Consider the following 25,160-nt stretch of genomic DNA (forward strand, 5'->3'; position numbering starts at 1 on the left):
TTTATTTTTCCTTCCTTTAATCTTAAGCAAAAGAGACACGGGGGTTCAAAAATAAAAATTTCTTCCCCCCCCCCCCCAAATCTTCACCCCAGCTCCACCACTGCAACTGCCCCTTCCTCCCCAGCAGGGACAGGAGAAGGGGGGGGGGGGGTGCAGGCATCTGGGGAGGGGGAAGGCGGGGGTGTGCCGAGCTCGGTGCTGGTCTCTTTCCAAATATAAATACACGTGTCAACACTCCTGGAAAACCCTCCCCGCCCACCACGCAAGGCTCTCCTCTCTCTGCCCGTGTTTGGAGAGGGGGCGGGAGCGGGGGGTGCCAGGCACCGGCTGGCTGTGGTTTACTGCATCCGCTGGGTATGTACCCCACGAGCCTCCTGCTGCTCATTGTAGAAGAGATGACACTCGGGGTCCCCCCGGATGGTGGGGGCTCCCTGGATCAGCTTCCCAGTGTTGGGGTTCACACACCAGCACTCCCCACGCTGCCCGTTCAGAGACATCTTGCACTGAGGAGGGAGAAGAGAAGGGTATGGAGGACAGGCCTGAGGCCACCAGCTTTCCCTGCTTCCCTCAGCCCGAGGTTTGCCGAGCAGCTACGGGGCGCCCAAGCTAGGGTGCTGCGCGGTGGTCTTCTCGGCCGTGAAGGGTGCCAGGGGACCTCCCTGAAATGCAGATTCCCCTCCAGGAGGCCCGGAGCGGGGCGAAGACTCTGTCTGGCTCCCGCGTGATGCCGGTGCTCTGGCCCAGGGACCACGCTAGTGGGGGATGCCCCACATCGAAACGACTCAGTGCCCACCGGCAGGAGGGGGGACCATCCAGTGGGGGCCCAGCAGACTGGAGTTCAGTCATAGCGTGAAGGGAAAACAGCACGTGACAGTAGAAGTCAGCACTAGCACAGGCCCCTAGCAAGTGCTTTGCACCGTGAGAACAGTCTACACACTGCTCATTTACAGTTGAAAACGCTTTTTCTTTAAAAGCGTATTTATTTAAGTGATCTCTACCCCCATCGTGGGGCTCGTACTCATGACCCTCAGATCAGGAGTCGCTCACTCCTCACACCGAGTCAGCACAGCCACCTTGTGAGTTAGGTGCCATTATTTCACCACTTTACAGATGATCAGAAGGAAGCACAGGTAGGTTAAGTAACTTGCCCAACGTCACACAGCTAGTAAGAGGCGTGGCTGAGATAAGAACCCAGGCATTCCCGTCCCAGGGTCCCTGCTCTTACCCATAAACTAATTACCATTGAAAACCCCTTTAGTTACCCATAAGGGACCAGCCACAGCCTGTCTTTCATTAGAAGAGATCACTATTTCCACTTTTGATCTCCAAATGAAGTAGTCAGCTGACATTTCGAGGGCACGTGTACAAATAGCTTTGAATACTACACTGATATTTAGAGGGGGCAGGATGCCTGCCTGGGCTGTGAGGAAAGTGGGGGAGTGAGACCCCTTAGGGGTCAGCAGAGGCTACTTGTCAAAGGTTTAAATCCGTGATTCTGCAAGTATAGCCCACGGATCATCAGCAATCCCTGAGAGTTTATTAGAAATGCAAATCCTTGGCGTGCTTGGGTGCCTCAGTCAATTAAGCACCCAACTTTGACTCAGGGCATGATCTTGTGGTTCTCGGGGTTCAAGCCCCGCGTCTGGCTCTGTGCTGACAACTTAGAGCCTGGAGCCTGCTTCAGATTCTCTGTCTCCCTCTCTCTCTGCCCCTCCCCTGTTCATGCTCTGTTTCTGTTTCTGTCTCTGTCTCTCTCTCTTAAAAATGAATAAACATAAAAAAAAAAAATGTTTTTGATCCCCACCCAACTTTCTGGAATGGTGAGGCCCAGGAGTCACTGCCAGGTGATTCTAATGCTCAATAGTAAGTTGACAGGCATTAGGGTAGCCCGACATCTCTTTTCCCAGAGGCTCCCTCCCAACCTGGACCCCAAGTGCTGATGGCAGGTGGCTGGGTAGGTGGAGTCAGCCTCTGCATCTGGAGGTGCAGAGGCCTGGCAGCTGGCATCCCCACGCCCCCTCAGCATTCAGACCTCAGAGGATGACAGGTGGGTGGGGCAGGGACAAGCACACCCAGGGCCCAAGGCCAAGGAGATCCTCTCTCACCTGTTTGAGGTTATACAGGCCGTGCTTGTCACAGTTGGGGATGTGCAAGGAATAGAGGTGCTCCAGGGGGCCCCGCTCATCTGGAAGGTGCATGGTGGAGATCCGCTCCAGGACCTGGTCCAATTCCTGCTGGCAGGGGGTCTGTGGGCACAGACAGACACAGAGGGGCAAAGAGGGAGCTCGGAGTGAGACTGAGCTCACAAAACACCGGTCCTGGGAACAACCTCAGAAAGAAGTTCATGCATAGGGAAGGGATTTTTCCAAGGCCACCCAGCAAGTTGGTGGAACCAGGGACTTCCGACAGCAACCTCATGGATATGTCATTGTGCCCCACTCCACCCTCTGAAGAAAGTCACGTGGATAGGAGTTTTCACCCCTCTCTCGTTCTGTGTCAGTGGCTTTCAGGGATCAAAATGGGATCTACTTGCAAAACGTGAATTCAAGTGGCTGTCTCTAGACCATCTCTACCCCAACCCAGTGGGCCAACCCCCATTTCTTTCCATCAGCCCAGCCAGGCCAAGACCCAAGACAACAGAGCTGAGCTGGGGAGAGGGAAGGGCATATCCCAGCGAGACTGAGCAAGTCTAAGGAGGTCCGGCCCCATCTCTAGCATCCACTTCCTTGCCAAGCAGAAGTGTGGAGGTTTCAGAAGGAAGAGACTTCAAGAAACCCTATGCCCAGTCCCTTTCACAGCCAGAAATACTGAGGCCCCCAAAGGAGACAGTGATCAGTCTGAAGGTCACTGAACATGTTAGTGGCAGAACCAGAAAGGAAAGTGCTTTGCCTTCCAGCAACACAGGACGCGGATGGTACTGGGTGCCCTCCCCCACCGCGAGACCCCTTTTACGTGTCCTCCCGCCCCTCCAGCCAGACCCGGCCCCTCTGACCCTGCCAGGTGGTGGCCGCAGCTTCTTGGGCTCATCCAGGCCAAGGTGATGTTTGCCACCCTTCCCCATCTGCCGGTGCTGCTCGGTGACCTTCTCCCGGAACACGGCCAGCTCCTTCATGCCTGACTTGAGGGGCTTCCTACCAGCACTGCCTCCACCGCCCAACAGGTTCACGGTCCCGTCCACATGGTTCTCAACCAGACCTCCCTCAGCGTGCTCATCTCCGTTGTCTGCAGAGAGAGGAAGGGAAGACCAGCTCAGGGTGCTGTTTCTAGAGCGGTGGGCCCCCCAGCAACTGTCTGAACCCCTGGAGATGGAGAGGACTGATATCCATGCAGTTGAGCTAAGCAATTTACATGGACTGTCAACTTCAGTTTCGCAGCAACTCTTGGGCGGGGTGGGGGCATTACCCCAACTTTGGCAGACAGACATGTCAAGGCGCACGAGAAAGACCAAGACCACAAATCCGGGATCTGAACGCAGCCCGTCCGACCCCAGCAAAACGCCTGGGAGGCCTGGCCAGTTCTGCCTCCATCCAAGGCACAGCAAAGGAGCACGGAAGAATGAACGTGTCTGCAAGGCTTTCACCATGGAATGGGATTGAGTCCTTCTGGATCCATCATTCTCCTCTAGAAAGACCTCCCAGATTCACCTGCCATAACCTGCAGTTTAAGATCTTCATCATCCATGACCTAAAAGGGCACATGCCATGTCTGGCAAGGGAGAAGGTGGGGAATCACCACCAGAACCCACGGTTTCCATCACCCCTGCTGCTACTCTTCATTTGCCCAACGGCCCCCTTCTCACGTGCCCCCATGACTCAGTCCCACGACCGCTCCAGCACGGCCCCGGCAGCCCTGGACTGTTCCCATGTCTGTCCACACACGCCACCGCCAGCCCCAGGCACAGGAACCCGTCCAGCTCTGTAGTTTTGGCTTATCACAAGGCACGTAGCCTCACCCAGATGCTTGTCCAAGGAGCATGTTAAGTCTCTTTCAACTTTCTTCAACCACCAGTCAACAACAGGGAAAGGCTCCTACTAAGTGCATAGCTCAGGGTGGAGGGAGCCCTGAGAACAGCCCCCGGCAACCCCAGTCTCACGCTGGCTCAGGTGTATACACCCAACGGCCAGGCCAGAGGAACAGGATGGTACGGAAGAGTCATAACAAGGGGGCCAAATCCCCAAGGGCCCTAGGACGGCTGGGACTCAAACAGCCCCTTGCACACAAGGCAGAGCAAACAGGGTCTCAGACCATGCCGCCCTGAGTGGTCCCCCTTCAGGTCCCAACAAGACCTACAGATGTGGAGGGGATGTTTCTAAACCAATTTGGCCCATTTTTTCTTCCCCTTTTTCGTGCCTTCAAAAACGTACAGCCCTGATAACATGACTGCATGGCTCCTAAAATATTTCTACCCAAGAGTTTCAGGTGAGGCACTTAGAACCTGGTTGTCCTCTCAGAATTCAGCGTGGCGGGCTCAGATGGCCCCTGTCCTGACCAGTGTTCACGGTAGAAAGAGCAGACCCTGCCCTGTGCGAAAGCTGTGGCATTCACTCTCACTTGCCAACTAAGGGATGGGGACACTCATGAGTGCCATGGGGAACTGGCACCTGCTTTCACGGAGCGTGCTCCAGAAGGCTCCAGGAGACCAGGCACCTGCCACCTGGCCCAGGTGTCCCCATCAGCTACAGCGGTTTCCTTCAGAAACTCTGCACGTTATCTCCAGACTAAGGGAGCACTACTTGGTAGGGTCGAATCCCAGCTCCCCCACTTTTTATGCCCGCTGTATTTCTCCTGCACACATAACCTCTCTGCACCTCCGTTTTCTTAACTCAATTGTCGGATCCTAACAGCTCCCGCCTCACAAGACTGTTGAGAGCATGTTAGAGGCCAGGCAGTTAAGATAAGGCCTGGAACACAGAAACCCAGGCCCCGCTTGTGATAGTTATTACTCTGACAGTGATGAAGACGGCCTCAGTCATCTGTTATCTCGGCAATGTGGAACCCGACCGAGGACCAGGAAGCAGAGGAACAGAAGCCCCCGAACATCAGAACAGCTGTCACTGTATCCATGCGTGGTCAAATTCTAGCGCTTTCCTCACAAGGCGCGGGGACATTCGGCACAGGAAGAACACAGACGGTTCACAGCAGCATGGCTCCAGCAAGCCCGGTTTCTGGATGTCTGGTTCCCAAGGCCACCACAGAATAAAATCAACAAAATTAAAAGGAGAAAGAAAAAAGGCATGTGGATAGTGGCAAGAAGCATCAAATGGCAGGGAGAAACGAGGACGCTAAAAAGAACCAAACATAAGAACTTTGGGGATATTTAGTGCAGAGCTTACAACTGCATACCCATCGATGACCCCTGAGGACTTCCACATTCTGTAGCCCAAAACAAGAGTTGTCTTGACTAATGACAATGACCCTGAGACATCCAAAAGGGGATGGGATTAATGTCTGGGTAGCTTGGGTGTTACCCTAAGTAAACTGACCACGGATTAAATCCTGTTCCAGAAGCCCCAACACCACCTGCAGGGGAAGAGCTATTTGAAGCGTTGACCATCGAGCTGGGTGGGAGTCCTGTCCCGTCATGTATGAGTGGACCCATCAACCCACCCCAAATTTTCATCACCGACCCTGATTCCCGACCCGGCACCACCGACACTGGGACCAGAGGATTCACTGGGGAGCTGTTCTGTGCATTACAGGATGCCAAGCAGCATCCTGGGCCCCTCCCTACCAGATGGCAAAGATACCTCCACAAATTGCCAAAAGGCCCCGGGAGGTGAAAGCGCCCCCCACTGAAAACCGCCGTTCGGAAGTTAGGCTTTATCCAGAGGCCTAGAAGTTGCCCAGCCCAGCACCGATGACCCAGGCCCCACGTAAGGTCGATCTGAGTTCTACCACATTCCCCTCCCTCAGCTAAGACCATCCACCACTCTCCCATCTCCAACACACTTCTGGCCCACCAGTCCCCCTTCCGGCAGAGGACGGGTCTTCCCTAGGCATCCAGAGGACTCCCAGGCTGCTGGTCCCCCTTCCCTGAGCTCTCCCAGCCCTCAGACCACTGAGAGGGGCCAAAGCAGCATCCTCTGGCTGAGTCCCAGAGGTCAGCCCACCTTTACTGCTCACAACAAACTCTGGAAACATGTTACATGGGGGCGCCTAGGGGGCTCAGTTGGTTAAGCGTCCAACTTTGGCTCAAGTCATGATCTCACGGTTCGTGGGTTCGAGCCCCACAAGGGGCTCTGCACTGACAGCTCAGAGCCTGGAGCCTGCTTCGGATTCTGTGTCTCCCTCTCTCCTCTCTCTCTCTCTGTCCCTCCCCGGCTTATTTTCTCTCTCTCTCTCAAAAATAAATAAATAAACTTAAAAAAAAAAAAAAGTTACCAGCCTCACTTAAAGAAAAAGAAAGAGAAAGAAAGAAACAGGCTGGATGAAAGACAGGCATATAGGTAAGTATGCATCAGGCCTACCGGCTCTAGGCAGGGCTGGCCCGTCATTAGGTGCAACACGCACAGGCATCCAGGGGCCTAGGAAATGTATCCACTTTAAAATCAAAAGGAAAAATAAGCTTTTACATTAAAAAAAAAAAGGTTTTAATATACAATACTTTCAGTTATTAGGCGCAGTTACCAAATATGATTTTGGAACTTTTTCTCACAGAGGAAAAGCCACAAACACAAAGGCGTCCAGGGTCCACAGAGTCCCTAACACAGCCCTGCACCAGGTCCCAGAAGATGGGGGCCGACTGGACAGTCTTCTCCAAGGACGGACTCGGCTTCCTGTCCTGAGACAGCCCCGATCTCTCTAGAGTCAAGGTCAGTTTGTCCACCCTCGCAGAGGCCACTTGGATTCAAGGCTATGTTTTGTCCCATTCCGTTATTGATCTCAATGCTGCCAACGAACATGCCAATAAGATGAAGAAATCCACGGGTCCGGGTCCGATTTGCTGACGCACATGCTGACACTCCACACCTTGAAATGGAAGCCCAGGGAAGGAGATCAGCGAGCTGACAGGGTGGGGCTCAGAAAAGACTGTAGGCTGAGGAAAGCCTCGATTCCTTGGCGGTTACATTCCCAGCTAAGGAGGTTCAAGAATTCAGGCTCCAAAGTCTAATCGCCGGACTGAATTCTACGTCTACCACTTAGCTGTGCAGCCCCAGACAAGTTACTTAAGCTCTCTGTGGCTGCAAGACTCATCTGTAAACCACGGACAAACAGCACCTGCCTCCAGCGGGCAGCCAGATTCCAGAAGCTGCACATACACGCAGTGCCAGGCACACAGCAGGAGCACACGGAGTCAGCTCTCAGCTGCTCCCATTTCCCGCCCCCCCCCCCTACCCCCAGCTCGGGGAAGTGCTCACGTGGCATCCCCTACGCTCAGTAGGACAAGAGCATCGTCACGTTACTACCCAGTTCTTCCCATATGTTCTCTTATAGGTGACAGAAGCAATCCACAGGAGAACATTCCAGATGTAGAACTCCAGCTAGAGATGGAATCTGCCCTCGGAACAAAAATACTAGGCTGCATTTTTTTTTCAGCCTGAGAGTGAGGTTCAGAATAATATTTATTATGCAACCACTTATGTATGCAGCTCCGTGGGCTGCAGTGCAAAGGTCAGTCTAAGAAATGGTTCTTAGCAGCCCAGATCACATAACTGGAAAAGGCTTCAGGCTCAGAGGCTCCCGGAGACTTTCCCCTAAGGATTAGCCACTCTCTATATAGCATCCCGGGCAATGGTTCAACACCGAAACAGGGAATTCACCCATTATATATGGAAAGGAAAGCTTTTCCAAAGTGGGGGAGACACCGGAGGACCTGAAGTGTGAGAACTCCCATCCCGCGTACTGGACTGCCATACTGCTCGACCTCGTGCACCTGGAGGGGGGCTGGAGAGGAGAAAGGCAAGTAGAATGAGAGGCAATGGACAAGCTGCCCCATTTTACAGACAGCAAACTCGAGGCCCAGCTGGACCACCATGTGGTCTACAGGAGCACACACAACCTCCGTGCCATCATCAGAGACGCTTCACAATTGGCGTGGGGTCCCCACGCTGTTCTCTGACCCAGCCTTACTGAGGGGCCCAGGAGGGCAGCTGGAAGCAGACATTCCAGAAGATAGGGCTTTACTTACACCTGCGTTCTGCATTCTAGACTACGCATTAACACCCTAGTTTTAAATTTTAATTCTGGCCTAGACTTTTTCCCCCAGTGTAATCTCGCTGGATTGTAGCACTGATGCCCTTACTCCATGAAGGTCATGGACCCTTGGGTCCGACGGATCAGATCCTTACTCTCATGAAACCCCATCTTCCCCTAGCGCGATGCTCTGACCTCAGTGCTCCAAAGGACAGTTGGTGATTCCTGATCTATGGAAGACCTTAAAGCATTCAAGAAAATAGGCCCCCAGATCCAAAAGCAACCCCCTACTCCCTCTTGCTTAGAATATGAGGCTCTGTCCTTAACGCAGGCCTGGTGAGAAAAGGGAATTTCCCCAGAAATACACCACATCTTCACAACAGATTAAGGTCTCCTTCCTTTCTTCTTGTCTTTCCCCCACCCTGAAGAAAACCCAGCCATTTTCCAACCTTCTCTTTAGTCTACCTCCTGACTATTTGGAAATCTAAGAGCTGGGAACACCGCAGGGAAGCATCCAATCTGACCCTAAATCTATCATTCCCTCCAGTGGATTCACCTCCTTCAAACAGGTGATAGCATTCCAGGCCCTGTAAGACTGGATTCTGAGGAATGGGCCGGGGTGACGCAGGTTGCTTTCCTGGTTCCATTCTAGCTGGGCACAGACCTCACATGGCTCCCTTTGTTGGTCTCTCCCCAAATGCACTTAATCTTGACACGTGTTGGGCAAAAGAATGAACACTAACTTACCATCTTCCTCTTTCCTCCTGGACAGCTTCTCCATGAACATCCAGGACAGAGGACAATTCACTAACAAGCTCAAATGGGCAAAGAATTGCAGGAGTCAAGAGACCTGAATGCCAGGCCTGGCTTTGCTGTTTATGATTCACCCATGACTGTAGCCAAACCCTCTAACCTCTCTGAGCGCTAACTCCTCAAGAGTGACAAATGCAAATAATAATCCTACTGAAGTGAAGGTTGCTACCGGATACAGGATGATCGCTACTTAAACTGGATAGTGTTGTTAGCATTTGCCCAACATGGGAGAAGCAAGCTCCAGAAGAAATGTGCAGATGATCTAACGGGTAAATGAAAGATGTATTTGCTAGGCAGAGGGAAAGGGTGGGTGACAGCTGATCTGTAGAATGGCCACGCACATGGGGGGAAAATGAGTACTAGAATACTATTTGCATGTTTCTTCTAAAGCCTGATTTTGTTGATTATATGAATTCTGTATGTCGCTAAACAGCATCGTTGTCCACCATTTGATGGAAGTCCTTGGGCGAGTGTGGATTTGCCTAAATTACTTTAACTTTACAGAATCTACGGGAAGGAAGAAAACGGAGGGAACAAGGGAAGGAGAGAGGGAGGGAGAGAAGAAGACATGGAAGGAGGGAGGGGAGGTGGCTCATAACTGCCTTGCATGCACAGGGCAGACAGGGCTCACAGGCAAATTCACTAACATACAGGGGAAACAGCTTTTGTTTCAGAGAATTTGAAGCCGGTCCCTTTGGATGGCTGATTGTGGCCACTATGTGTGATAATGCAGGCCACCAAGGCTGGGGTGGATAGGATAATCCAGGCCATGCTGGGAGGTGGGGAGGGAGGCAGAAGTTAACAATGGGTACAGAAGAAAGGGGAGCTTGTTATTTTTCAGCTGAGGTCCTTTGTGTCTCTGGGTGAGTGACACTGTTTATGTGTTTCCCTCCACCCTCTTGCCTAAAGGTCAGAGGCAGCAGGCAGCAGCCGTGTGTGCATGGACAGCTGCTGCGTGTGGGGCACATTCCAGCTTCGCGAATGATGTTCTCCTGGCCAGCCCATCTACCTCCTGCTGACACCCAGCTTCCTTCCAAACTCCCTTCCCATTCTCTCCCCACCCTCTAAGGCCCTGCTCCCCGCATGGCTGCCTGCAAAGCAAATCTGGGGTCTCAAACACTACCACCTTCTGGGAGACACCCCTTTGGCAACAGACCGGTAGCTCCTCAGAACGGCTTTAGAACAAAAGGAACTCCCTTGTGGTAGGAAACAGCTCCGAGCAGACTCTTCGGATGTTCTAGATCCACAGGTCATCCAGGTTATGGCACACAAGTGCAGGACCTGGCCATTCTCAGCTGGGGACCATCTCCCTGCACCCGCAACTGCCTCAGGCTTATCGCCCAGCCAAGTGTTGCTGAGCTCATAAGCTCTGGGGAGGGGAATGGCCGGTACCCACGCTCACACAGGGAAGGAGTCGCCTGCTACTGGTGACAGTGCACGAAAGCAGGGCAGAGGGCCCGCTGCTTGCCAAACCACCCTAAACTTTCTGGATTCCCTTTGGAACAACAGCTCTTGGGTTCAAAGCTTTGGCCATACTAGGAAGAGAAGTGCTGGTGTGAAAGCTGGGGGTAGGGGGTGGTGTCCCAGGTTCTGCCCCCCTGCTACCATCATGCCTGGGACTCTGAATGATGCTCGACAGGGTGTTTAAGAGGTGTAGGCTTCAAGGGACACCCGGGTGGCTCAGTCAGTTAGGTGCCTGACTTCGGCTCAGGTCATGGTCTCGTGGCTCGTGAGTTCGAGCGCCACGTTGGGCTCTGTGCTGACAGCTCAGAGCTTGGAGCCTGAAGCCCACTTCAGATTCTGTGTCTCCCTCTCTCTCTGCCTCTCTCTCTCTTTCTCTCAAAAATAAGTATTAAAAAAAATATTTTTTAAAAGATGTGTAGGCTTCAATGTATGGGAAACCTGGCTGGCTCAGTCGGTAGAACATGGGACTCTTGATCTCTGGGTCAGAGTTTGAGCCCCACGTTGGATGTTCATTACTTAAAGAAAAAAACCTTCTATGGTCAAGATGTGCAGGGTTCAGTGTGTTCATTTACAAATTCAGGGAGTTAGGTTACGGGAACGGCTCCCAGTCATGGGTGTTTGTCAGAAACCATCTGAAGATGGCAATGCAAACTGGTGCAGCCACTCTGGAAAACAGTATGGAGGTTCCTCAAAAAACTAAAAATAGAACTACCCTACAACCCAGCAGTTGCACTACTAGGCATTTATCCACGGGATACAGGTGTGCTATTTCGAAGGGACACATGCACCCCATGTTTATAGCAGCACTATCGACAATAGCCAAAGTATGGAAAGAGCCCAAATGTTCATCGACAGACGAATGGATACAGAAGAGGTGGTTTATATATACAATGGAGTATTACTCAGCAATCAAAAAGAATGAAATCTTGCCATTTGCAACAACGTGGATGGAACCAGAGGGTACTGTGCTAAGTGAAACAAGTCAGTCATAGAAAGACAAATATATCGCTCATATGTGGAATTTAAGATACAAAACAGATGAACATAAGGGAAGGAAAGCAAAAATAATATAAAAACAGGGAGGGGACAAAACATAAGAGACTCTTAAATATGGAGAACAAACTGAGGGCTGCTGGAGGGGCTGTGGGAGGGGGGGATGGGCTAAATGGATAAAGGGCATTAAGGAATCTACTCCTGAAATCATTGTTGCGCTATATGCTAACTAATTTGGATGTAAATTTAAAAAAATTAAAAATAAAACAAGTTAAAAAAAACTATAAAAAAGTAAAATATAAAGAAATTTCCCATTAAAAAAAAAAAAGAAAAAGAGAAATCATCCGAAGAGCTTGCTAAAAATGGTCCTAGACTTCACCTGTCTATGAACTAGCAAGCCTGGGCAAGGGTCGGGGACTCTGTATTTTTAACAACCTCCTTCAAGCTCTGGCATTTCCAAGGCCCCCTTCCTTTGTGCTTCTCTCTCTCTGGCCTCAGATTCCTGAAGAACTTCCTAGTGATGGGAAAGAGGCCTCCTCTTTTCAAAAGATATGACTTCACAGACACGCTCTGCGAAGACACAGCCCCGTGAGCTCTTTCCGCCCCTAGACTCACGGGTTCAGAAACAGACACACACGCATGCCTGGGTGCACACAGGGGGTCCTTCTTGGCCAGGCACCATGGAGATTTCTAGAGCATGCCCTCACGCCGCTGCAGAAATAGCACGGCCTCTACAGAACTTCCCTGCCTACGCACTCCCTAACGGGCTGCTTTATAAACACCAGGGTCATTCCTGGAATGGCAAAGACCTGGGGAGGGTCAGCGCTGAGGCAGAACGTTTGAGAAAACAAAAACATGCTCAAATTCAGCCAAGGTCCTCTGGGATTCAGTGAGCCAGGCTGTCCTTGAAGAGCCAGAGAAACTGATACCAAGATGGCAAACAGCACTCTCAGCTTTCACTCCTTTCCGTGGGTCCCAAACATTTCTCCTCCGGTTCAACTGAAGTCATCCAACAACCCAGCCAGGTGACCTGTCTGCCGAAAGCCCATGGGAGCAGACGGTGTACTTTGGTGCAAACTTGGACCGGGGACTATGGGAACGGGAAGAATGAGCCTGCCCCAGTGATTCGACATCTCTCAGATATGCGTGCGCGGTGGGCACACGGGCAACAATGTTCATTACGGCATCATCTGTGGTTGCAAAAAACACCATCGGCAATGCGATCCAAACAGGAGAATGGATGAATAAAATCAGCAGGGTAATAACAATGGAATAATACCCAACAGCTGGCAAGAATCACTCTGACCCGTGATCGCTCAGAGATCTACCCAACATGAACAGATCTCAAAAACCTAATATTGACAGAGCAAAAAAGTGGCAGAAGGACACCTCTTGGGCACATTTAACTTATCTTCAGAGAACAAATACAGATGCTGGCTATCCATTAGCAAATTTGTTTAGCCGAGGAAAAGAAACACTAAGTAATGCATGCCGGTGGCTGCCTCTGGGGACAAGGGACGGCAACAAGAGGCTGGTGGGGAAGGCCATCAGGAAAAGATTTTTAAAGAGACATAAAGCAAAAATGACAAAATATCAACCGCTCCCAATTCTGGGTGGTAGACTGGAGTTACTGCGTTATTCTTATTATTGGCTGCAGTGTTACCATTTTAAGATTTTATTTTTAAGTAATCAGTAATCTCTACATGCAATGTGGGGCTCAAACCCACAACCCCAAGATCAAGAGTCACCCACTCCACCGACCAAGCCAGCCAGGCACTCCACAACTGTTTTTCTTTTAACAGTCACTTCCTAGGGCAGTTGGGGAGCTCGGTCGGTTGAGCAACCGACTAGGCTCAGGTCATGATCTCACGGTTTGTGAGTTCGAGCCCTGCACTGGGCTTTGCGAGGACAGCATGGAGCCTGCTTTGGATTCTCTGCCTCCCTCTCTCTCTGCTCCTCTCCCACTTGTGTGCATAGGCTCACGCTCTCTCCCTCAAAAATAAACATTAAAAAAAAAGTCCCATCCCTCATGGGGTGCCTGGGTGGCTCAGGCCTCTTCAGGCCTCCTCCAGCTCTTGATTTTGGCTCAGGTCATGATCTCATGGTTCATGAGTTTGAACCCCAAGCTGGGATTCTCTCTCTCTCTCTCTCTCTGCCCCCCTCCTGCTCTCTCTCTCAAAATAAATAAATAAACTTTAAAAAGAAAAAGTCCCTTCCTTCACTGCATTCACTCTTCCAGGTCCTTGTCAAGAGGGGTATTTGTAACTTGGGGTGCCTCTGAAAGCCCACTGGCTGGAAGAGGACCGAACATCAGTGATTTGGACAACTGCCCTGCCACTCTGAGGCCAGAGTAGTGTCACCATGGCCACCTGTCACCAGGGGCTCCTGGCCAGGTCTCTGTGGCATGAAGAAGTGGGAAATGAGGGGCGCCTGAGTGGCTCAGTCGGTTGAGCATCCGACTTCAGCTCAGGTCATGATCTCGCAGTCCATGAGTTCGAGCCCCATGTTGGGCTCTGTGCTGACAGCTCGGAGCCTGGTGCCTGCTTTGGATTCTGTGTCTCCCTCTCTCTCTGCCCTCCCCCTGCTCACACTCTGTCTCTCTCTGTCTTTCAAATATGAATAAACGTTAAAAAAAGAAAAAAGAAAGAAAAAAAAAAAAAAGAAGTGGGAAATCAGTCAGAGGAAAGACCCAAAGACAGTGGAAGACAGTCATAGGGTCAAGGAGGGGACGACAAAGGAATCAAGACGGTGCAGGCCTGAGAACGGAAAGCCAAGGGACGAGCACATCCTAGTATAACCCACAGGGCACTAGAGGTGTGCAGTGGGGGAGGTGCCCAAGGGCCAGTCATGCCCAGTGGAAGGGATGCACCTGTTCCTCGAGGCCCAGAGAGATAGTAGCTTTAAACTGAAACAGGAGAGAGCCAGGGTAGAAGCCACTCAAGAGTTTCACAGGAAGGACTAAAACAGGCAACAAACTGCAGATGGGAAAAACCGCATGGTTTAGGGAAAGCCTTTCAAGGAGGAGGGAGGATGGACAATATGGCTTCCGAAATGTCCAAAGGCCGCTTGACTGAGACTATGAAGGGCAACCCTGGGCAAGGCACTCTTGGAATTTGAGTGAACTTCCCTCCCGCCTCCCTAACCATACACAAAAAATGTCCCAGAGTGCACTGGCTAAAAGCCGTCGCTCCATGCTTTGCCCTCCTCCTCCAAAGGACAGAGCTTCTTGAAGACACAAACTTGGACTTCACTTCCATAGTGCTTTAAAGAGAAGTAGAAACAAAAGGGGCCACCTGGGTGGCTCAGACAGTTAAGCCTCCGACTTGATTTTGGTTCAGGTCATGATCTCACAGTTTGTGGGATCGAGCCCCACGTTGGGCTCTGCTCTGACAGTGCAGAGCCTGCTGGGGATTCTCTCTCTCTCTCTCCCCCTCTCTCTCCCTCAAAATAAATAATATAAACAAACAAACAAATAAATAAGCAAACAAACAAACATTTAAACCTCAGGAAAGCTAACTATTTGGAGAACATCCCACCTGGAGTCCTGGCCTAGAATATCATGTTGTATTACTTCTCCTCACTTTCCTGGCCTCTCCCTCACCATCCAGGCCCCGGAGCAGCAAGGACGGTCAGGAGTTAAAAAAAAAAAAAAAAAAGAAAAAGAAATCATTAAATGGAAGCACGAGATGGGAGAGAAAAGACGCTTCCCTCCCAGGGGACCCGTATACAAACAACTGTGCCTGTGCTCAGTTCCAAAGAGCTCAGTTCCCCACAGAGTAGCTCCCAGAGTGATAAAGACTGGGTTCTACCCACCTCTCTCCTCCCACCCTCCCCTTCGGCCTACCTCTTGTCCATCCCCATAAGACTGTTCCCAGAGACTGTAGGCCTGACAAATTGAACCCAGAGGGTGCAAACAGAAACTAAAAACCTGTAAGGATGTCCAGGATTGCCTGCCACACTCTCAAACCAGCACAAGAAGTGTCCTGAATATAAATAAGTGTCTTTAAATAGGTCACCATGCTTTTCTTTCTCTTCAACTAAAAGTTCACTAATTGTGTCTGATAGAATACTGCATCGCATCAGGGGTCTTCCTTGCTTATGCTCCCTTTAGAGGCAGCAAGCTCAACCAGAGACAAGCAAATGGGTTCAAATGGGAACCCTCACCTCTGGGACATAAACGGGCTAGGCCCTCCACCACTGGCAGAGCCGTAGTGAATGACAGTGGCATCAAAGGCCACGACTGTCCAGTGGAAAACCCTCCGCCACTAACCCCATTCTGGACTTTCCAAAGCAAAGGGCAGCTGTCCAGGTAAGCTACACCCCATGGAAGAAGCCATGCCTGTGAAATGGATTCTTAAGTGCCTCTTCTTAATAAACTTGGCCCATCAGAGGACATGGAAAAAGAGGCATTTGCCTTCTCCTCTTTTCTGGGTGTTGAGATTAGAGGAAGAAGGAAGGAGGTTAAGGGTGGAGGGGCGGGGGGCGGTCAGAGCCTGTATGACTTCACCCGATTATCTGAGTTTCTGTGCTAAGTGGCTTATGTACATAACTTTGTTTTATCATCAAGCAATCACATGAGGTTGATAATTTCTTATCCACACTCACCTTGACCCCCCCCCCAAAAAAAAAAAAAAAAACCATGGTGTTTGAGGCCAATTGCACAAAGTCATGTAGACAATGGCAAAGCCAAAACCAAATCCAGGTTGTTCAGCTTTATAGCTCTTACCCAACCAGAATGGCATCTAATCTGGCCATCGGCATCACCTACGGAAAGACGCCATTGAAGGCTTTTAACCCCAGGGCTTTGTTTCTTCTGTCCCCCACCACCTCGTCCCTTCTGCACCTCCATGGGACCCTCATCTTCCCAGGGAGGGAAGTCATCAGTCAGATACCAGCCAGCCCCACCCAACCTCAAAAGCCTTCTGATCCATACACCCACCCCACCCCCACCCCCCTTTTATCCCTCCCAACACACCTCCTGCCACTGTTGCTACAGAAACTACCCAGGGTTATCAGGCAGCTGCAGAGTCAGGGCCCAAGGGAACCGCCATTTTCATTTTATCTTGGCCTCGGGCACTTTAGAAAGCAAGTTCACCATCCAGGGGCAACTTGGCACCCCCATCCAGAAGCCAAGACAATAGACCTGAAAGAAACTTCCTGGGGAGTTGCATAAAGGAACGTTTTTGAGAAGTTATGCCTTAATTACTGCCTCCCAGGGAAAAGGAGCTTTTCCGAGCAGCAATATATAATTCGCTGCTTCTTTGCATGCGTGAGTCTGATGGAATGGAGCCCCGGAATGAGAATCTGGAGACCCAGACTCCATTCTGGTCTGTGCTCGCCTCGCCACTGGAACCTGAATGTAGCCTTGATTTCTTCATCTGTCAAGTGGGGAGAATCCTGAGGCTAAAACAGGGCTGGAAAACACAAAACAAAAAAAAACCCTACAGGCGCTTTGGTGAAAGTGGCCCATGTCTAGAGAAAAAGCAATTTTGATTACTGTCATTTTGTCACTTACCCTTTGGGGTAGACCCTTTGGCTGCACTCTGCAATCCAGCTCCGATCCCTCCAGCTGGAAGCCTCCCACCTCCTGGACTTCGCAGGGGTTGAGGATGCTAAGTCTCCCCCAGTCCCACCTCCCCAGCTTGCTGCGGCCTTCCTGGGCTCTGCGCCCCTCCTGGCTTCCTGCCTCCCAGAACTCAGCTCCTTGAATGAAACATAGGCTGACACACCTATACCCATCCGCTAATTAGAAACCCCAGGCCTGGCTCCGCGCCGGCCGGCTGAACTGGAGCCTGGGGGCCAATTCTCCTGCCCCGCAGCTGGAGGCCGGCCAGCCCCTGCCCCTTCTCCCCAATCTCTGCTCCTGCTACCTCCCAACAGCCAGGAAGAGATGCGGGGCTGGCGGCCAGAAGGGGCCCCATGGGCTGCCAAGTGCCCCCTCCCCCTGCTTAAAAAAAGGCGGCGGGGGGAGGAAAGAAACAATTCCTGACTACAGTCGACTCTGTATTTCTTTCCGGGGGAGGTGGCTGTCTGAGCAAGGTCTCCCTCTGCGTCCTGACTGACACCCAGGAGCTGAGCCAGAGCAGATCCTCCCTGGCTTTGTTAAAGGGCAGGAGTGGCCGAGCAGGGGGAGGGGCACAGGGGATGGTCCATTTTCCAGGAGAGAAAAAAAAAAAATCTATAGCCCAGACACTCTACTCATTGTGGAGGTGGGGGGTGAGGGTGGGGGCAGTTACCCTGGAACCTGAAAGCCAACAAGTTTCTCTGAATCTACTACCCCAGCTGTCCAGTGGGCTTTTCCTCCTGGTGCCCCCCTCCCCACAATCACAAAGGCCCCCAGAGTCCAAGGAACTGGCCACCTCGGATTCCCAGTGGCAGATCCTGTGCTTTGTCACCACCATAAGCATATGCTGACCCCTGATGACTCGAGCAACCCCCGTTCTCTGCTTCCTGGGGCCTCCCCTCTACCAGAACGCTCAAGAACAGAGTCACTGTATCGTTATGCCCAGACAGGCGGTCACTCGGAGGGCTCTCTGGGACCACAGATGCAATGAGACATTAGGAAGAATCTCAGGGCCCAGAAAACACTCCCCCGCCCAGCGTGCCTGTCGAGAACCCATCAACCCTTCAAAATGAGGCGCCACTCCCCGACTCGGGGGTGAGGTCAACTCTGGAGACAGCGTAGTAAGGAAACGTCACTTTTTGGATAGAACGTCCAGTTTCTTTGCCAGGATCACGTTCAACTTTCTGGCACCCGAGGCTCAGCCAGGATAGATGTGAAAGCCCATTTTCCTGGAGCAGGAAATCAGGGCCACGGAGTCCCTCCACTGGCTTTGTCAACTCAGTGAACGTACACCCTCACACATGCCCTACGCACTAAGGGGGCTGGGACGGGTCTGGTTCCTCCCAGACCCTATTATTCTGAAGCCTGGATCCCAGCAGGTTTCCTGTAGAGGGTTGTCCATGGAGGAAGCTGCCTCCCACCCCTGAAACGTGGCCTCAGAGATTCCCTGGTCCTCTGAGAACCTGCAGTTGGAGGGCTGGGTCCTAACGGTTGGCTGGCTGGATGAAGGCAGAACTCTGCCCTGTCACCTACTTATGAGCAGCAAGCCAGCACAAGTACCCAGGGTCCAAACTCCAGAGCCACATCTGTCCCCTCAGTCTCTCCACTCCCGACAGAAGCATTACACACACATACACACACACACACACACACACACACACACACACACACACCGCCAAAGTGCTCGGCTTTGTCTTATTATCTAGCTTTACACACCTAAGCACACACACACACACACACAAATACACACGCACACAAGCACCACCCCACGGAGTGGTACTATCTATATTTGGTTTACAGATAAGGAAACTCTTGCCTTGGGTGACACGTATGTGGCTGCAAACTGGGCTTTGAACTGGAACAACTTCACACCAAGATGAGGCCACTCAAGTCCATGGTAAAGCCTGCAGAGAGACGAGTGGCCTGCCTGGCACAGCCAGTTTGGCCTCCGTTCTAAAGGCCCCCGAACTAAGCGTCAGAGAGGAGACGCAGCTTGCGGACATTAAGGCAGCTAATGTGTGTGAGAACCTACTATGTGCCAGACACTTGCCAGCCCCCATGAAGACACTTCACGCACCCCATGAAGAGATACAATCACCCCCATTTCACCAACAGGGAAACCGGTATTTGAGGAAGGCCCTTGGGCATCAGCAATCAAGATCTCGAAGACGGGGCTGCAATGGAACCCGGTCATCCTGACGGCAGAGGCCAGGCTGCTTCCAGCATCATCTGCTGCCCACCAGCTCTTCTTGCCCCACCCTGGGACCCTTTGGTCTCTCCTGCCTGCCGCACACTGGCCACTTCCCCCTCTGAAGTCCCCAGGACTTGGGTCTCTCAGTGGACTTGAGGGAATGCACACGACCGAACCTGGCAGAAAGGAACCTGGCCCGTGCATCAGCTGCACACGGCAGGTGTCCAGGAACAAACTTCCTGGCTGACAGGGTCAAAGGCTTTTCCTGCCGACAGCCCCATCCCTTACTTGGCCATGGGGGCAGAGGGGTACAGAGGAAAGGTCAGCCTCTCGTCTCATTACTTACTGCTAAGGCATCCGTTGACGAGCCTCAGAGTCCACACCTGTGAAATGGGGGTAAAAAGCCTCCCCCTCTCCTTCACAAGGATCTTGTAAGTCAGGAGACAAAGCTGGCGAAGAAATCAGTTCATAAAAGGATGAGCGCAGATGGGAAGGTGGCTGAACCCTTGGCAGCTGCCTGCCACCTCAGCAAAACGCTGGCCAGAGACCACAAGAAGTACTAGAGAGGCCTAGAACATCTGCCAAGCAGAACACCAGCTCCCCCGGCGACTAAAAAGCATAATCTCGCTCCTCTGTGCCTCGGTGTCAGCGGGAGCAGCCTTAGCGCAAACCCGCTTAGGTAACATGGCCACTTCCCCACCCACACAGCCTGGCCCCTGCGCGGCTTCCAACCACCATCATTTCAGGATTAGACTGGTTGCCAGCATTCCAACCCCCAGTCACCTCCCTGGTCTCCATCTACCTGGATTCCCGTGGAAGGCTGGGGGCGATAGATTTTCCATCGCCATTTTCTCGAGCCCTTCCCACCTACTTAGCATCCAGCCAGGTGTTCAAGACCTAACCACAGTGGGAGATGCATGGGAGACCAATGCTGGGGTGGGGGTGGGGGGGTGGTCAAGAAGGCAGAATGGAGAAAGCAGGGGAGGAAAGGGGGACTGGGAACACTAGGAAGGGACAGACTGAAACTAAATGTAGCCTCTGGTCATGGAGGCTCTTCAACAATAATAATAACCAATCCTCTCATTGTTGTTGTTGGTACCCTGTTGTAGGGTATGAGGGTCAACGACAAAACCAAATGTGGGCACAGCCTGTGTATTTTCTGCTCATCTTCATTCCCTTCAGCGCCCCTGCTGTGCATGCCCCCCCCCGCCCCACCCCCCACCCACCCCGGCCAGGTACTGTCCTCCTGTTCTGCTTTTCATTGGACCCAAGGACTTTCGAAACTTCCCGGTACCAAAATTTAGCAATTGCACATCCAATTTTCTACGGCAGGGAATAGCTAACCTGAGACTCAACTATATTCTGACCTGATAAATGGGCCACAGTACAGTGAGTCTCTCAAATTAAGCCCTCGAATGTTGGACAGTGGTGACTGAATGTGCGCCTGCTCTCGAATAACACGCAGTTATTTTTCTAGGACTAACTTCCATGTCATCCCCTAACCCAAAGGAATGATTTGCCTGAAATTTTCATTTTAAAGCTCAATGCTAAGGTAAGCTAACGGTGAAAACCACCTAAGCTTCCCTCTTCCCTCTGCCTACCAGGAAACTCAACAGTCTGACTTGACCAAGAACCGGTGCACAGATAGACCCCTGCGGTGGTCATGAACAGTTAGGTTCTTCTTTCCACCACCTCTTCTAATTCAGAGATTCCTGGCCCTGGATTTTGTTTTCCTAAGATCCTTTGACCTTGTGTACGATTTTTTTTTTTCTTGAAGCTTCTTCAAATACCTCTGTTAAAGGAATGGATGGGATCATGGCTACCACACAAAGGGAACTATCTCAGTGAGCAATCTGGACATAAGTGGAAGGTGAGTAAGGAGACTGCAGGCAAAAACCCAGATTCTATGACTTACTCAAATTCCAGCCCTCCATGCACAATGGCCGGAGGAGGCAGCTGGCCAAACACTGCCTGCCTAGCGGGTTCCAGACCTGTCAGAGCCACACCCTCCGGACCAGACCTGCCTCCAAGGCCAGAGTGCACCCAGCCACACCCTGCTGGGTCCTGTGGCCCAGGAACTACACAGCTCCCTCCCAGAGACCCAGGAGCAGTAGCCCTCAACCCCCCCATCTCCTCCTTCCAGTGGTGACTCAGAGCAGCTTAGCAGAGTTAGTTCTGGGTGTTCTGTCCAGAAGGGGGGAGGGTGGCGGAAGGTAGTGGTGTTAGCAATCGGTGACAGTGGGTCCCACTCATTCCCCAAGTCTATTTTACGACTTTGAACTCAGTATGCAAATTTATGCAAGACAAGATGCAAAACAGCGCTTTGAGCCAGAAGCCCCATTGCTTTTCTCCCCTTTTTTGAAGCTGCACGGAACCACTGTAAATCAGGGCTCGCCTCTGCCCCCCCCCTCCCGCTCCCGCTCCCCCAGCAACTGCAGATGCAAAAGCCTCCTCAGACCCGCCCACCTGCCGGCCTGCCTGCCCCGGGACTTTGAATGACTGCACATTTCTATAGCACCTTTATATGTGCAGCGGGCCAGACGGCCACTTGGGCGGCTCCGCCCCTCGGCATAATCCCAGGCATTGTACCCGGCGGGGAAGGAGGCAGGGGAGATGCTGAAGGAGCCAGTCGCCCCGCCGGCCCAGAATTCTGAAAGGGCCCGGCCGGGCCCCAGCCCACTTCCTCTTCTTACCCCGACATTTCTAGGCACTTCTGCCCACTCCACCAGCAAACACACCCACGCGCTGTTAAGATCCAGACCTCACCACATCTCAGCCCCCCCCCCCATTTTTCTTCCGGGCTCACCTACTGCAACCCTCAGTCTCACTTCTGAGTGGCTCTGAACCAACCAGTCCCAACCCCTCGCCCCCAAGGGACGCAGGCTCAGCACCCGCAGATGTGCCCACCCCCGCCCCCTGCATCCCAGCCGTCCCCAGGAAGTCAGCAACACGGCCCCTGAGTCCTGGGAACAAAGACAAAAGAGCTAACAGCAAAGCCGGAACTGCTGGGGTTTTCTGCCTCAAAATAAGAGGGTGTGTTTAAAATTCTCAAAAGCAACCTGCTCAAAGAGGAATGCAGGCTGGGATGGGAGAGAGCCGGTTCTTCAGAGAGGGGAGAAAAGGGGATGGGAGAGGGAGAGGGGGAGGCAGCAGCACTCAGCGCTATGGTCCCCTCTGGGCCAGTGTCTGCCCCTGCACCCAACCCGGACCGCGGCGCTCTCCAAGCAGGGCTGCAACCCTGCCCCCGCCCAAGACTCTCTCCTGAACAGAAGCCTCCAAACTTGCCCGTCTTCCCTGCATCCTTGCCAGCCCAGGCTTCTCCCCACTGTGTCCCCTTTCCCCCAGCCCTACTGACCCCTGAGCACCCTGCTCTGGGTCACTCCTTTCCAGGGTGCCCACTGGGCTTCTACATCTAGCTCCCACCCCCGCCCCCAACCTGGTGTCCCCTCTTCCCAGTCTGGAACACAAGAGAAAAATGCGGAAGGCGTCTGTCTGGGCACTGGGAGGAGAAGGCTGAGGAGGCAGCTGGGACTAGCTGGCGGAAAGGAGTCCCACAACCAGGCAGAAAATCCAGAGTGACATTCTTCCCATGAACTCACCCCATTGTCCCTGGGCTCCCCTGACAACTCCCCCCTCTGGGGCTCTAGGGAGGAGTGAATGGAGAGAATCTCCTGCATCTGTTCTGGGGCTTGGAAGCAGGAGAGCCGGTTTTCGGGCTGCCAGCGAGAAGGATGAAGAATGAAAAAACAATTCTGCGATGGTCAGGAAGGACCTGTACCACGCACTGTGTTAAGATGGTCAAAATCCAAGCGAGTCTATGAACTTGGAGGCCTTTGGAAAAGTTCATCCTGCTGAGGAAGATGTTTAGTTGGTCAGAGTTCAGCTCAGAAAGCACAGCACCTCCCTGGTGGGGGAGGGGGGGGGTGCGAAGGGGGCAATGGAGGAGGAAGGCAGGACCAAGACTTTTCCTTTTATTACTTTCTCAGAGAAGCCGGAGAGAAGGGTTAACTTGGAGGCGAGACACGCTGGGGAGGGAAGCAAGCAGAGGCAGAAGAAAGGACTCAGTGGTTCTTCTGGCTCCCTGGGAGGAAGCCCTAACTTGCTCTGCACTCAAGGTCAAAATGAGCCAGAGCAATAGAAGAAATATTTCAACTCTGACCCCCAATTTCATTCTCAAGGAGAACAGGAGAAACACAATAGCTGGTTGGAGGAAGAGTGGGGGTCTTGGGGAGGGGGGTGGGGAAAGTTGTACTAGGGCCGCAGAAGCTTACAAGCAAGAACGTGTTCACTTATTCTCTTCTTTCTTTTTCTAAAAAGCTTGAGGAACTTGGTCAGACTCGCTTGCTTTTTAAACAACAGCAGCAGGCAAAGGACACCTTTCCCAACGGTGTCCAAGAAGAAAGAAAGTAATTACAGTTTCCTCCAGGCCACGGGGGCGGGAGGTTTTTGTAATTTTAAAAGCGAACGGAAAACAAAAACAAAAGTGAGATTCTGACAGCCCGGTTTGGGGGGGTTGGGGAATGAGGATCCCTTACAAAGGCTCCCAGCCCCCCCCTCCCCCGCCCCGTTCTACCGGACAGGAAGAATCCCTCGGATTAGGACGGGGGTGACACCTCCCTGCGGTAAGAACGGCTGCGTCCAGCGCCCCGCATCCCCCTGCCGTCCGCCCCGGGGCCCAGATGCTCCAGCGAGCGGCACGGCGGTCCCAGGCTCACCCGGGGCTGCAGCCCGCCACCCGGCTTAAGTTACACAGACTGAACCGCTGGGCTGAGCCTCCCAAGCGCCCCTCTTGCATTGTTCCCCCTAAACGAGATGCACGAGTAGCGCTCTTTTTCCTTTCTCCCCACCCCACAAAGTGCCAGCAAGTCCTTTCTTCCCACCTTACAATCGCAGAAGGAAGGGTCCCTCGACGAGCCGCCGCCTCCTCCTAGCGCCCGTTCTCCCCAGACGTCCCCGAAGTCACCGGCACCCGCCAGCCTCCGCCCCCCAGCAGCGTCCTCCACCGGCACCTTTCCAGGAACCTCTGGTCGGCGGTCACCGACTCAAGCTGTGCTCCCCAAATAAGCCTCAAGCTCTCACTCCCCGGGGTCTGACCAACACCCTCCCCCCCACCACGGCAAATCCCCCCTCCAAAATAAAAGTCAAGGTACGTTCCAGCCGGGGAAGACTAGGGTAACCGGAGATGCCTTTCCGCTGCCGTATATCCCGACCAAATCAGTAAGCAGCCAGGGCTCTCCCGCACGCTCTGACTCCAGCTCCCCTCCCCGGGCCGGACTTTCGGGTCCCCCTCCCAGCAGCCGCCCCACTGCGGGTCGAGGACTCCGCTCTCTCGCCGCTCAAGCGGTCGCGGAGCCCCGGGCCCCACGCCTGTCCCCCGCGGCACGGCCGCCCCCAGCGCTCCGCTGCCCTCCAAGTTTCTCCGAACTAGCTGTCCCAGCCCTGCGTTACCTGCAACCTGCTCGGGGCTGGCGCCGTACTCGGCGTCCCGGCGCTTTTCGCAAGTGCCCTCGCCCAGGACCAGCGCCTGCAGGGGCAGCTCGGAGCCCGGGTGGGGATAGCAGCGCAGCCCCTGGGCGCAGCGCGGGGTGTAGACGCCGCACGCCTCGCCCTCCAGCCGGGCGCACACGGAGCAGCAGCCGCAGCCCGGCTCACGGACCAGCTCGGCGCAGGGCGCGCGGGCGTCGCCGGCCACCCCGGACGCTGCGGCGGAGGCGGCGGCGGGCGGCGCGGCCGGCGGGGGCCCGCAGGCGGCCAGGCGCTCGGGCGTGCAGGGCGGGCAGCGGAACAGCACCTCGGCGCGCACCCCGCGGCCGCCGCCGGCGCCCAGCAGCAGCGGCAGCAGCAGCAGCAGCGAGGGCGGCAGGAGCAGCGGCAGCGCGGGGCCGCCCAGTCTCGGCAGCATGTTGGCGGTGGTGAGCGCGACGGCGGCGAGCGAGCGGGCAGGTGGCACGGCCCTGCGAGCGCGGGAGCCGCCTCCTCCGCTTCTTCCTCCTCCCCCGCAGC

At 53.3% G+C, this 25,160-nt stretch overlaps 1 protein-coding gene across 1 annotated transcript; it reads right to left on the reverse strand.

The window, feature by feature from the left end:
- On the reverse strand, nucleotides 1-25,160 carry IGFBP2 (insulin like growth factor binding protein 2). Its single transcript, XM_047873661.1, has 4 exons — nucleotides 24,606-25,160; nucleotides 2,993-3,222; nucleotides 2,106-2,246; nucleotides 1-503 (listed from the first exon to the last, which is right to left on the reverse strand). The coding sequence occupies exons 1-4, from the start codon at nucleotides 25,057-25,059 to the stop codon at nucleotides 339-341; spliced, it is 990 nt and encodes a 329-aa protein (XP_047729617.1). The 5' UTR covers nucleotides 25,060-25,160; the 3' UTR covers nucleotides 1-338.

The sequence above is a fragment of the Prionailurus viverrinus genome, chromosome C1, assembly GCF_022837055.1.
Source record: "Prionailurus viverrinus isolate Anna chromosome C1, UM_Priviv_1.0, whole genome shotgun sequence".
NCBI classification, from domain to species: domain Eukaryota; kingdom Metazoa; phylum Chordata; class Mammalia; order Carnivora; family Felidae; genus Prionailurus; species Prionailurus viverrinus.

Excerpts from the sequence above, each read along its gene's own strand:
- IGFBP2 (XM_047873661.1), bottom strand. The coding sequence starts at position 25,059 with ATGCTGCCGAGACTGGGCGGCCCCGCGCTGCCGCTGCTCCTGCCGCCC. Across the intron at positions 2,247-2,992 it reads TGCGGCCACCACCTGGCAGG|ACCCCCTGCCAGCAGGAATT; the intron begins GTCAGAGGGGCC and ends CTGTGCCCACAG. Across the intron at positions 504-2,105 it reads GCCTGTATAACCTCAAACAG|TGCAAGATGTCTCTGAACGG; the intron begins GTGAGAGAGGAT and ends CTCCCTCCTCAG.